The 13,472-nt window shown below is 43.1% G+C and overlaps 1 protein-coding gene across 6 annotated transcripts in view; it reads left to right on the top strand.

The window, feature by feature from the left end:
* TMEM40 (transmembrane protein 40) overlaps nucleotides 1-11,694 on the top strand; it is a 141,064-nt gene extending 129,370 nt beyond the window's left edge. For 5 of the 6 annotated variants that reach the window (XM_086939150.1, XM_086939151.1, XM_086939153.1 and 2 more), the window contains one exon: nucleotides 10,267-11,694. In XM_086939150.1, the coding sequence (XP_086795276.1) occupies nucleotides 10,267-10,286 (20 nt within the window). In that variant the 3' untranslated portion in view covers nucleotides 10,287-11,694. The remainder of the gene's footprint in view (nucleotides 1-10,266) is intronic. The other variant, XM_086939152.1, reaches the window with a different exon arrangement.
* Nucleotides 11,695-13,472: the final 1,778 nt, after the last annotated feature.

Raw genomic sequence — 13,472 nt, 5'->3', positions numbered from 1 at the left:
TTTACATTTTAGGGGAGATTGTTTTTGTGAAGGAAGACCCTTCCTGAACAAAAACAAGCATGTCAGGTGTTGCATACAAAGAGGAAAGAACAAGGAGAAATGTAAGTATTACTCCTCATTGCACCTCCTTACGACTCGGATTCTGATGCATTCCCAGGTTACAAAATGTTGTAAATCTGGGAATACAGCAGAATCCATGGGTGTTGCGTGGGAACACCCACAACAACACCCTTGGCTCCTTTCACGCAAAGTGCTGCATGAAAAGGGACTATATTTACAAGGCAATGAAAAGCCACTCAGGGTGGCTTTACGTCGCCATGTAAATATGGAGCACCACACTGCAGCGGCGGCACAGGATCTTGTAAATATGCCCCTCAGCCTTTAAGAATTCTACAAAATGTCCTTCCTGCCCTCACCACCCTGCATGCAAAGTTGAGATTACCTGCACTTCCCGCACTTTTCCTGCTCAACATGATGTCAATCAATTGCATCATTGCCCACTTTTTGTCTTCTGACATATTTGCTTCCTGCTTTACCTCGTCGATCTCTATGCCTAAAAATATCAAAACCTTACTTCTAAAGGAAATGGCCCAATTAGGGCCACTCGGGTCACTCACAGCCACCTCTCAGCCTTCCATACTAAATGAAGAGTCGGTCAGACAGTAGAGAATACAAACCAATAACTGTTTTATTCAAGTCAAGTCAAGTCAAATGATCTTTATTCGGAATTAATACATCCATAAAAGTACACGCAGGTTAAGACAGTACAATAAAAGTTTGATAAAAATAACAAGTTCATTATACTGTTGAGCAAAACATCAGAATATTATTAAAAATATACATAAAAATGATCTTTTCCAAATACAAGGGAACAGCTATATATCAGAAACATCGTGTGAGCAAGAAGCAATAGTACAGGAGTTATTCAAATTCACTCAGAGTGGAGCGCGGTCTGCCCAGTCGCTAGGAGTGCGGCAGAGGGACTGACATCAGCAAGCATAAAGATACATTATGTACATCTCACAACTGGGCTAAAACATGCCCATAGTGGAATTTTTCAAGCAGATGCAGCTGAACAAAGAAATACAGGGAGCAAGTTTCAATTCTGAGGCCGGGCACACACTATCTACTATTCAAGGTTAATCTGGCCGTTCCTGCCACTAGACAAGTGGGAGAGGGCCTCTATCTAGTGCGAAAGGTGTGTGCTAATAAGAACAGTGCATTCATTAGTGAAGCAAGACTCAGCTTAGCAGAATTGTATAAGATGAGGGTATTTCTCGGAAACAGCAAGGCATTAGTTTAGATCACAATACAAAATGGCACCCAAATACAAAATGGTGCAGCAAATGCTGACTTGCATAGAGCAATGTATGAACATCATTATTTCTAGTCTAACACTTGAAGCCTCAGTTTTTTTTCAGCCAGCAGAACCCCCACATCCGTCTGGAGCTCCTTAAAACTCATCAACATCCGTTCCCAGTCCATGGAGCCAGGAGCATAAATAAAAAAGAAATTATCCAAGTATTATATCACCTGTTTGTGACCTGTCACAAATATGAACATCCATTGTAGAAAAGAGGAGCTGAATTATTTGACCAACGCACATGAAATGGAACAGGCCTTTGCTAGGGCTTTCTCCACATACCTTTGTCCTCTCAACTGTTTACCTAACAGTTTGAAATCTGCCAGGTGCCCTTCCATCAAGTAAAAAGCCGACTTAATGCTGCTCTAGCCGTCTGCGCCCCAGGGCGTTCTCTGTGCTCAAACTCTATGGCTATGTCAAATGAAGAGTAAGAAACACAAAACAAGAGTGACATTCTCGCCCAAAAATATGTTGAATACCCGAAACTGCCCTTTCTCTATCTTTGGCACCACACCTACAGGTAAATCAAAACTGAGGTGGTGTTGTTTGGAAATCTCTTCCCACTACGGTCACCAGCTAGGTGGCCAGACACTCTCGGCCCCCTCCTACACCAGTGGCTAAAGATAAAAATGTGGGGGTCATTATAGATGAGAAACTCAATTTTAAGTCTCAGATTTGTAAGGTGGTGTCTTCCTCATTTCTCACCATTAGAACCTTATGTAAAATTCTCCCATTTATCCCTAAACATACCAGCACATTGTTTCTGACCTCCCTGTGTTTTATCCCAATTGGATTACTGCAATGGCCTTTACATCAACCTGCAATCAAACCTACTTAGAAGACTGCAAGCGGTACAAAATGCAGCCGCTATACTAGTTCTGGATGTTCCCAAATACCAGTCCATTAGGGCAGGGTTTCAGGAATTGCATTGGCTGCCAATTGGCCACTGTGTTATATTCAAGGCTCTCTGCATCGCACATAAGGCCCTTTACAGAGAAGGTCCACAATTTTTTTGGGACTCTTTCAGCTGGTATTCTCCAAGTAAACCACTCAGCAAATGGCTTCCTGATGCCCACCTCCAGAGTTAAAAGGACTAACTGGGGTGGGAGGAGTTTCAGGTATAGTACTATCAAGGTATGGAACTCCCTTCCACTTTCTCTTAGGACAATCTCTTCCCTGCTTGAGTTTAGGAAACTACTCAAGACATGGCTTTTTAGAAACTAGTTTTTTAGAAACTACTTTTTTTCTGACACAGCACGCGAACCGGAAGTGCCTAGACACCCATGGGCATTAGTGTGCTATATACATTGTTATACCATAACAGCTGATAATATTAACATGTTCCAAAGGTCTGACATTGAATGGGCCTGCCATCCTGCCTTCTCTCACTTCTTTATCCCCGCTAGTGGTGTTCCCTCATGGATTTCAAATTTTCCACCCATCTCTTGTTCCTTGGTCCCGAGTACCCCAATCAAAGCCCTTGTTAAAACCCCTCGAGCAGTAATCGCCCTTCATCCTGCCTGGTATACCATTGGAGCTAAAACCAGAGCCTATCCAGTTTATTTGGCATATGAGCCCTTCCCCACAGGTCCCTGTGCCCGCCTTCCCCTTTGCACCGATTGCTGCCTCTAGCCCCCTTGCTGCCCCTGCAGCCCTCCTGCATAACCCTAACAATGTACCAGGGATGTCTGGCAGCGCATTTCGAACACTCCTGTCTAAACTTGCAATATTTCCTAGTACACAATCTGCGGTTGTATGCCCAACACGCTCTTCTCTGTGCTGCCTATCCCTTACCTGTCATCCCCACCCCTCCATCGGTGGTACTCCCCCTGAAAGGGTCGTTATCTCACCAGTAACCCACTGACAGTAAACACTGTTGGCCTGGATTGCGCTGGTACCATTGTTTGTAGGCTCAAATTATTAACCAGCTTGCCCTACTTACCCTCCGCATATTCCGTCAAATGTGCTCTAAATTCCTCAATATACCGTACCCATGTGCATCCCCCAAACATGATGTGCACCTTATGAATGACCTCTATGTACTTAAACAACAACGCACATTGCTCAGGGACTTTTACACAGTAGACACTGGTGTGTATCAAAAATGCCACTGTTTAACTTTCTATAGTGACCGAGAATCCAGGCCTCTTTGCCAGCTCATACTCCTCCTCTCTTAACCATTCTTTAGCTTGTATCTCTCTGTGCAACAGTTTAAATACCTTCATATAGTCCCCTTTCCATATTCGTTCCTTCGTGTCCCCCATCAGGTGAGCCCCAAAGGCTTGGTTATGCCCATGTAAGGCAGTGTGTTTTATATTTAGCCCCTTAATTTCCATCTTCTCACCCTCTGAATCTTCCTTTTTCGCGCCTCCATTGTCCTTCTCTGTCTCTGTGTCCTTGCAACCGGTGCTATCTGTGTCCATTTGCACCCTTCCCCTCTGCCGCCTTGCATTTCCTCTTTTTCTCTACCATGTCTTCCTTGTCTGCTCCTTTCTCATCTGTCTCCACCCCTTGTTTGTTACATATGTTCTGTTTCACCACCTGGCCGTCCTCAGTGCCAACCTTTTCCCCCGTTTAAATCATGACAGTTTGTATTTTCACCCCTATCTGCTTACCTGGTCGCTAGGACGGTGCCCGCACAGAAGCAGGGCCGGCTTTAGCGCTGGTGGGCCCTATGCGACAACCCTTTAACATTGCCCCCTCAAGTCTCCATAACCACTCTCTCTCAGATGTATTTAAGTAGTTATATAGCTCCACCTACTGTAGGGTGTCAGAGCACTTCATGTCACACACATTACACAGAGACAATCAATCATATGTGTATAAAATTAAATCAGTGTATAGGAAATGTTACATAAGTCAGAAGACTACAAGGTGAGTCACATGTCATCCGTACTGGTAGACAGTATAGTTTAAGAGTTTGTCTGGAGTAGTACCGACTCGGAATCTAAAGCATAACCCCATGGTTGGGGGTTACATTTAATAATGAGGATTTTCTTTGATGACAGTTAGTAGCTCACTGTTCCATATTAGGATTTTAACATCTACACTGCTAGTAACAAAAGGATCTCTCTGACAAAAGCACTGGCCTAATTAAACTATATGCACTTTGTAATCCGAATGGTACACATTCCTTGCAGCAGGCATATTATCCCTCTGTGCTACCATAAAATGAGTTAAAACTCCTACTAGACAAAAATTCCTTCTCGTTTCAGAAAGAACTTTAATCACCGCAGTTATCTTGACATTTTCATTGTTGTATGAAAATTGCCAGAGGCCAGCAATGCAGCCGCAGCTGCTTTTAAAACCATAAAATATTTCCAAACACGGTGCCCCCTCGAAGAGTCAGCACCCGGTGCGGTGGTACCGGTCCCACCGCCCTAGAGCCGTCCCTGACAGAGGCATGCCACTCCATTGCCTGCCTGGTGACTGTCGCCTTAGCTTGACACACTAGGACTGCTGTATCCCTCATTCTATCCTGTACTAAAGGACACTTCACTAGTGTGACCCCCGCTGGCCCATCACCTCTCAGCCTCTCAGCAGCACTGTGCACCTCAGTGCCTTCATATGGCTCAAACAACTACCCTTCTTCAGGCTTCTCCCCCTCATCATAGTCCAACCCACAATCGTCCTCCCAAGTTCTCTCAATCCTATGCTGCCCACTCGGCTTGGCATTTCATCATAAATGCTCTCGTCCCACCAGTCATATGGCGATTGCTGCTCCATTCGCTGACAGGTCACACCAGGTCCTCCAAGACCATCCCCAGGTCGAACCATCACAGTCCAGCACCATTGTCTGGTTGGCCACCAGAGACCATGCCTTCTCTTTCCCTCAGGATAAGTGAACCACACCTGATTCTCCTAAGTTTGCTGCGCCATCCGCACCTGTAACTGAAATGCCAGTGGGCTGGCCCGGTATGGTAGTATGTGCTGCAACAGTCTGCCTTTCCTGCTGCTTGTCTGTCTCGAAGGATTAAAGACTAGGGGCCCTGAGACAGAATTAGTCAGGAGGCAGCACAGAGAGTAAGCAATAACCCAGGCAGGGAAAAGTGTCCTACAGACAGGGCTGGCTTTGTGGCAGTGCCACTGGTGCAGTCTCACCTGTCGCTGACCTATGGAGGGGGCGCCGACCACAGGGGGAGGCGCTGTGTTTAGCAATAACTTGTGCTTGGAGAGATAATGGGCACTTATGCCCGGTGGTAGTGAGAGAAAACGAGGAGGCGGTCATGGGGTGTGGGTGCGCCAAAAACGATTGTCGCACCGGGCGCCACTAGTGCTAAAGCCGGCCCTGTCTACGGATGAGGGCCCGACCCAGCTGAGTCTATGTTGTCCAATGAGGGGTGGCACAGGTGACTGTTTGTGGGCCACTGCTGTGTTCGCCTCTTTAAACAATAAATAATCGAATTAAAAACTGCCTCAAAATATGCTGCTCCTGCAGTGATCATTCTATCACGTTGTATTAAACAAAGTCCAAAGTTCACACAGTCTTTCTATTTGAAACATGCCTATATTAATGCAAGAAAACAAGTGAAGAGAACACATAAGGCTGTATTAATAATTTGTTCTCTTCACTTTTTTTGTTGCATTATTACAGACACGTTTTAAACAGGAAAACCAAGTGAACCAAGTGAGTTTGTAAATACAACTGATAGAGTGCTCCGTTGCTATAATTTCTTATCTTGTGAGAGGCTGAGACCACATGACAGTCAGCTTGGATGACATCCTTATGTTAGCAACGTGTTTAGGGCATCTGGTAGCAATGATTGGGAACTACCCTCAATACACCTTACTCCTCTTTCAGAGTCACTAAGGGGCATATGTATCAAAAAAGACTTTTGCGATTCTCAAATTGCGATTTTTAGAGAATCGCAATTAGAGAATCGCAAAATGCAATGTCTCCCATCTGGCCTGCCCAGATGGGAGATCTGCCAACACCAGTGCCTTATGCAAGAAATTTGGGAGTAATTTTGGACAATACATTGTCCATGAAGCAACAGGCAAGCAAAGTAGTGGGTCTCTGCTTTACTATCATAAAATGGCTCAAGAAGATCCTGTGGATGTTGCCCATCCATATGCAAAAAACAGTAGTCAATGCCTTAATTACATCCCGGCTTGACTACGGGAACATCTTGTATTTGGGGCAAACAAGGCAGTCTTAAAAAGACTGCAGCTGGTACAAAACATGGCTGCCCGACTTCTTTGCCATATACCTAAAAACACCAGCGTGTCCCCCTACGTGCGTGAACTGCACTGGCTGAGGGTGGAAAATCGTATCAGATTCAAGGCTTTAAACTACATGTTTAAAATCAAATCAGGCACCGCTCCTAAATACCTTCAGACACTAGCTAGTCCTTATATCCCTACAAGAAACTTACGGTCCCAATCAGCAGAAAAGTTCTGTGTACCTAGATTCAAGCTCTCCAGGGTGGGAGGAAGATCCTTTGCCCATCAGGGCCCCACTATCTGGAACTCACTTCCACTTTACATACATAAGGAGGAAAGTCTCTCCAGGTTCCGCAAAGTGATAAAGACCTGATTGTTCGATCAGTAACCTTGAACAACCTCTGTTATATTATTCCATCCAGGCTACTGTGCTCTCAGGCGCCAGGAAACCCTTTTTGGGTAGCTGTTTGCGCCATACAAGTTTAATAAATAAATAAATGTATGTAGGATTTCTTAAATATTTTGCGAATCCTACATATTCCTTATTTGCGAATCGCAAATTGACATTCGCGAATAAGGAATACCTTCCCATTCATTCCTATGGGCTAGGAGGCCCATAGGAATGAATGGGAAGACATTCTAAATTTGCAATTACAAATTAGAGAATTGCAAATTGAGAATGCAATTTCAAGATTGCAAGGGTGCCAAAAGGACACCCTGTTGCACCCCTGAAATATGTATGTCTGCACTTGTGGCTTGAAGTTGGTGGTAATTTGCGATTCCTTAAGGCCAAATCGCAATTTTTCTGTGCTTCCTACATTGCATTTAAGGAATCGCAATTTGCGATTCCTTGAATGCAATCCCAAAGTAGAGAATCGCAAATTTTGCGATTTTCTAATTTGCGATGCCCTTTTGGGATGATACATCCCAAAAGGCCTTTTCCCGTTCGCAAACGGGCCGATTCTGAGAATCGGCCCGTTTGCGAACGGGAAAAGGGCTTGATACATATGCCCCATAGTCTCCTGCCTTGGGTTCAGCACAACTCTGATGACCTGGAAAACAAATGCCCAGTGGTGGCGCCGGTGTGATTTAAAATGGGGTCAGTGTAAACATCCTCTTATGATGAGAAAGACTATTACTCGAGCCCTACAATTATTTCTGCCTTAATTTGCCCTGTTAAGTGTAACTTTCAACATCACTGTCAAATTCGAGTCATGGAAGAATTTCACCATGAGAAAATGTATATCCATTGACATTTGCGACAAATGCATACATAGGTTTCCAAATGTATGGCAACATTTGTTTTGACAAATTATACTATATTTCAAATGGAATTTGGATGCTCTTTTGGTCCTTAAGAGAATGTTACTTTAGAGCCATTTCTGCCATTCCTGCTGCCATCCACCTGATGACCTCCTGCTTTTTGGCAAAGCATGGGGCTCACATTAGGGTAGGAGTATATTTCTCTCCTGCTGTCCGACATTATGCTTTATAAGGCTTAGGTCTCCTCTACTTACATTGATTATTTCTTTCAGTGCTCCACTCATGGCACACGTGGTGTGTCCGGTTAGCCTTGGATAAGGTAGTGAAAGGTCAGGCCACAGGGGAAGCTCAGTAGCAAACAGGGGCTTGTTTCTGGGGTCCACATACATTATGACTCTTCCTGCTTTCTTTCTATGGCATAGTTTCTAGCACTGTACACCAACTTGACATGGTACTTTACAGTGAGAGCAAAAAGTGGATGAGGACTAGTACTACTGATGTAATAAGAATGGATGAATATAGTGCTTCCTAGACCCGGTTCCTCTTCCCCTTTAAGCATTAGCGTATGCCCGTGACATCAGTATTAATGTCTAGACTTTATCATCTGTGGTAGTGCCAGCTTGGGATTTCAATATGTATCATTGTCCAGGGTAGTGGCATGGTCTGTTCTCCTGCCTATTTGTTTAGTGTCAAGATCTGTACCCATGTGCCTGACAGCCACAGAAACTTTCCATTAGCTGCAGGATCTGGACACAAATCCACCACATTACCCCCATGTCCTATTTTAGTTATAGGACATCTGTCCCCATTCAAAGTATAACTCAGGGTAGTTTTTATATATGTGCCTCTGCCATATTCCACACCAGGGCACTCTTCTGAATCTCTCCTTTAATGCCAGAGTTGGTTTCTTTTTTACATTGCAAAAATATTCTATTTCCATTCACAACCCTTAATTAGTGGAATTCTCTCTTTATCCCTAAACTCATATTCATCTCAAATATCTCAATCCACTCCCTGCTGTGAGAATATTGTCTACCCATCTCTTCTGACCATTAGTAGAAATAACTTGTGCCACTTGCCCTTTTTTTTTTACTCGCCAACGTGTACAATTCTTACCATCATCCTTTTACTGCCACAGCCTGTATTCTCTGACTCCTGTAGAGCGAATCCACTCTTCCTAATTAGACACCAGTATTTAGGGACACATTCACACTCCCTGTGCTCCTCCAGCCCTATGGGATCTAAATTTTACCTCTTAACACCTCCTGGATGGTGCCCTGGCCCGTGTCCCAGCTCCCTCAAATGTCTGTTCTACTCTCCTCATTCGTGCCAGAGAAATGTTTGCATTGCCCACCTTCAGTTCAAAGCAGGTCGAGCAGGGATCCAGGACTGTTCACCAACATACCCAGACTTCCAGGTACTAAAATCTCTACTGACAGAACCTCAGGAAGAAAGGCTGCAAGTCTCTGTGGTCACCTGCTATCGTTTGGACATGATTGGTGGGAGATGAATATGATCTATCTCTTTTTTTGGCAACTGGATCTATCTGTAGGTATCCTCCAACCATTGGCATCTGTGTTTTGAAACCTTTACCATTCTACAGCAAAGTGATTGCAGTGGCACTTAGAACTTATCTAGAACTTTTCTGGACAACTAGAGATACAGATAATGTTTTGAAACTGTTTTTTTGTCTGAGGATACTTAGGGAGATTGACAGACACTACTACAACCATTTGGAGAAGTGCGGCTCATTGGTTAGAGGAGGCAGACCTGGAAGCAGAGGTCAGCCCGGAACCAGGGTTCAATTCCCGGCTCGGCGGGGTCTTGAGTCCTAAAATGTCCATGGACTCGACAATTCTCGCTCTGGTGCCTACTCGATTCACGGGTTCACACTCTGCGACTCTGGGCAATAGCTTGCTTAATCTCCACAACGGCCCCTCGCGGCGGGATGCCTGGCTTTCACCTTGCGGATACCCTGCTGGGGTTATCTCACAGGGGAATACCAGGACGGGTTCCCTAAGCAAGCGCTTAGAAACCGCTTGGTGATTTGCACTATATAAATTCCTGTACATTTACATTTACATACAGATACTGGATTGGCAAGTCTTTGCATTTGTCAATTTGGGCTAAGTGAAAAGCTAGATATGGAAAAGTAAAAAATAATTTCCATGTGTAATATGAATAGGTCATTTTAACACTGCAGCTAATGTAAATAGCCCCATGTATGTATGTCTGGATGAGTAAGTAAAACAATTTGTACAGTGCACAAAAAAGAAGTCCAGGGTTTTTCTCTTGGTGAGTAAAATGAGAAACAATTGTCTCATAATCAAATTGTTACCAAGCACATTACGGTATTATACTTGGGATAATGTTACATTGCATATTGTTCATAGGGATACTGTACATTGTTGACATATCTGTGATATTGTGTACATTCGATTTGTGTGTGACATAATTCTCCTGTTTGTGTCTTGCAGGATTGTCAAACAAAAAGTAAAAATTATCAGAATACAAACTTGTTCTTTGAACGCCATCTATCGGAATTTTGTGACTTCACCATTAAGGAACTACTTATAAAAGCAATAAACAGTGACATAAAAGTCATTAACTTTTGGATATGATGTTTTTCAGAAATGACCAACTTTTGCGTGCTTTTCCCCCAGATGTTTGCCTTCTTTTGCTGAACCCATTTTTGTTGGCCATAGGACTCTACACACGTTTACCCCTGCTAACTAGTGGTAAAGTGTCCAGGCTTATCTTTCAAGCATGTTAAAATTAGAATACTCCGGATTAGCACATTTAATTTATTTGTAAGTCCCTATTATATAATACTATATGTTTGTAGGGTCTGTAAATTAAATACAATGAGTGGGCATCCGCTCTCATTGTGCCACCCTCTAAAGTAGCACTGTAAAAACCAGTCTCTATGGCTGCCACTGCAGCTAAGATGTCCAGTTTTAATCTGCCATTTCAACCTGTCAAACCCCTCTTTTGACAAGTCTAAAGCTTTCTTTTTAAAATCTGTAAGTCACCCTAAAATAGACCTTACTGGCCAGGAAGGCAGGGTGCATGGTATTTAAAATTATGTCATGGCAACAATAATGTTTTACATGTCCTTGCAGTGAAAACCCCTCAAAGTTGTTTTTCAATGTGCCAACGCTGGCTCTCCTATAGGCTAACACTGGTTTATACTATTACGCTGAATAAGTGCTAAATTCATGTTGAGTACAGCTGGAAAAACAATTTAAGGACTCATTTTAATAGTAATTTAAAATCCAGTTTAATGGTAAGGTCAGACTTTACATTACTATTTTGAAAAAAAAAAACACTTTAAGAAAGTTGTCTTGGTCATGCCTAAAACCAAAGGACCTTTTCTTCCAATGTCCAGCTGTTACCTGACTACTGATGGCTCCCCCCTGTGGTGAGATGCCAACTTTTCTTCTGAAGAACTGACTGCAGACCAGGATCACTCTAATGCTGTCGATATTGAATCACCAGACAGATACAAAGAGCTGGTTTTCCCAGCTGAAGGAGATTCGCCTTCCACAAAAGGTTCTAAGTTCTAAGTTCAAACATAGGGGTCTTTACTGTGCCGGAAGCCAATCTGTAGCCGACCAATGTGCAAGCCTTCCTGGGCAAGGGCTACCAACTTTGGCCGCTCTGAGCTTTTCCCGCCTCGTTGACAGTGGCACAAACCTTGTCCCTCTATCCAGCTGGCAGTCCATCGCGGCCGGTCTTGAACTTTGACTTTGACCCAGTCTAGCGTGACCAGATACCCGCAAGTGGTGCTTAGCGCTTTTTAGCTCTATTTTTATGCCAAACTTTACAAACTCATATCTCCTGTTCTACTAATTGGATTTTTGTTGTTTTTGTATCATTTTATTTATTAAACTATTCTCTATTGACCTGAATTGGTTTGGGAGTTTTCCTGTGGTGTGTTTGAGTGCTGTGTAAATCCTCTATACTTTGCCTCTAAGATAAGCCTGCCTGCCTTGTGCCACAGCTACCATGTAGTTGAACACAGGTTTAGTTATTGACTTCAGCTGTTAACTCGGACAAGGAATGTGATTATTATTTGATGTGGGTTCTCACTCCTCTCAAATAATGGACCAATTTGTCGCTGTGTTCTTCGTTTAATAGTATCAGCTGGTGGAAAGCACAGAGGAGTGACATTTGATGCCATTATCCCTCAGATATACATAATAAATAATAATATAACTGGCCACTACAGACCTCAGAGTTGCATCCTGATCAATACCACAGACACAAGTTAACTGTTCAATATAAAGCAACACTGATATAAAAAAAATCAACTTTACATGTAAAGTAAATGTGCAAAAGTGGTAACACTATAGGGACCTAGACAAAAATACCAAATAGAAAACAAATCATGCTTCACATCAACCCCTTTCTACAATTACTCAAGACCTGCCTAGAAACCCCACTCTCATGGGTGTTGTAGATTTAGGGGTAGTGCAAGAATAGTAGTATGTGAGGGGACAACAATGCTTTTGGTTGCATGTGACTGGTACTCTGTGAGGATTGCTCTGGTAGTTTGCGACTGTTATTCTGCCAGGAGTGAGAGAAGGATGTTGATATTTAGGGTCTTTAAAATTTCTAACACAAGAGCTTTAGCAGTTCCACTTGTTTGTCTGTTGCTACTCGCCTCGCTGCTGTTGGCACATGTGGCATGAAACACTAGTGCTGCTTTTCAGCAGCCATCAGCATTGCAACTATATGAACTTGCAGAGCCACGGACTGGGGGGAAGATGTTCAGTAATAGATGGTCTTCAATCTGTTGCAAAGTAGATTATTTCTTTCATAAGCCATCTTTGTTTAAAGTCCTCTGGTATTTTTATTTTGTCATTTTATATGATTCCTGTGTTAAACCTGGCATGCTATGAAAAAAGCACTTTCCCCACTTTGTCTGCCTTTTTAAATTTCAAAGTTAAACCCGTTAAGCATGTCCCGTAAGAAATTATTATAAATTGGTCTGAGGAGAAGCCTTCAGGTTTCTAATACTACTCTTCAATTATTTTCTGAAGACAAGTGTCTCCCACTTCTATACAGAAGGCTTTTTTTCCCACATTTCCTGATTCCGTTTTTTTTACATTGCCACTTTCCATTTAGTAGTACAATCTAAGAGCCTGTAGCAGATATCAAAGTCAAGTACTTAAGTAGACACTATTAGGCAATGACTAGGCGACTGGGTTTTCTGATTAGGTAGAATGGAAAATGCCTGCATTGTTCTTTGATTCCAATCTCCTGTCAGAGTGATGTTTATATCACCTCCCCTTAAAGGAGGGTGTAGCTTTTAAAGTCCTGATTCAGATGTAGTTGTGTATCACTACCTAAGAATGATTTGACCTTGGCATTATTTACCAGAACTGCCATTGTAAGGAATTTTCCCATGATGCAATTCGGTGGCATTGGTTAGTGTCCCTTGTCAATGCAGTGCATAATGGTAGATTTGTCTTCTCAGGGTGTAGAGCATTACTATCCTTAGACTGCAGTGCAGCGTAGTAAGTGTCACGATGATGCTGGATACTGTGCTGGTTGAGTGCCTATGGGATATTTTGTGTTTAGCTCATGTCACTAACATGCAGAGGAGATTTTGTTATAGTGCCGCACCATGTGTTAGCATACATTGGGCACAATATAGAGACGCTACGATGCAGTGAGA

The sequence above is a fragment of the Lissotriton vulgaris genome, chromosome 9 (genome assembly GCF_964263255.1).
Source record: "Lissotriton vulgaris chromosome 9, aLisVul1.2, whole genome shotgun sequence".
NCBI classification, from domain to species: Eukaryota; Metazoa; Chordata; class Amphibia; order Caudata; family Salamandridae; genus Lissotriton; species Lissotriton vulgaris.
Note: the sequence above shows the minus strand (reverse complement) of the source record. Positions and strands in the feature narration are given on the sequence as shown.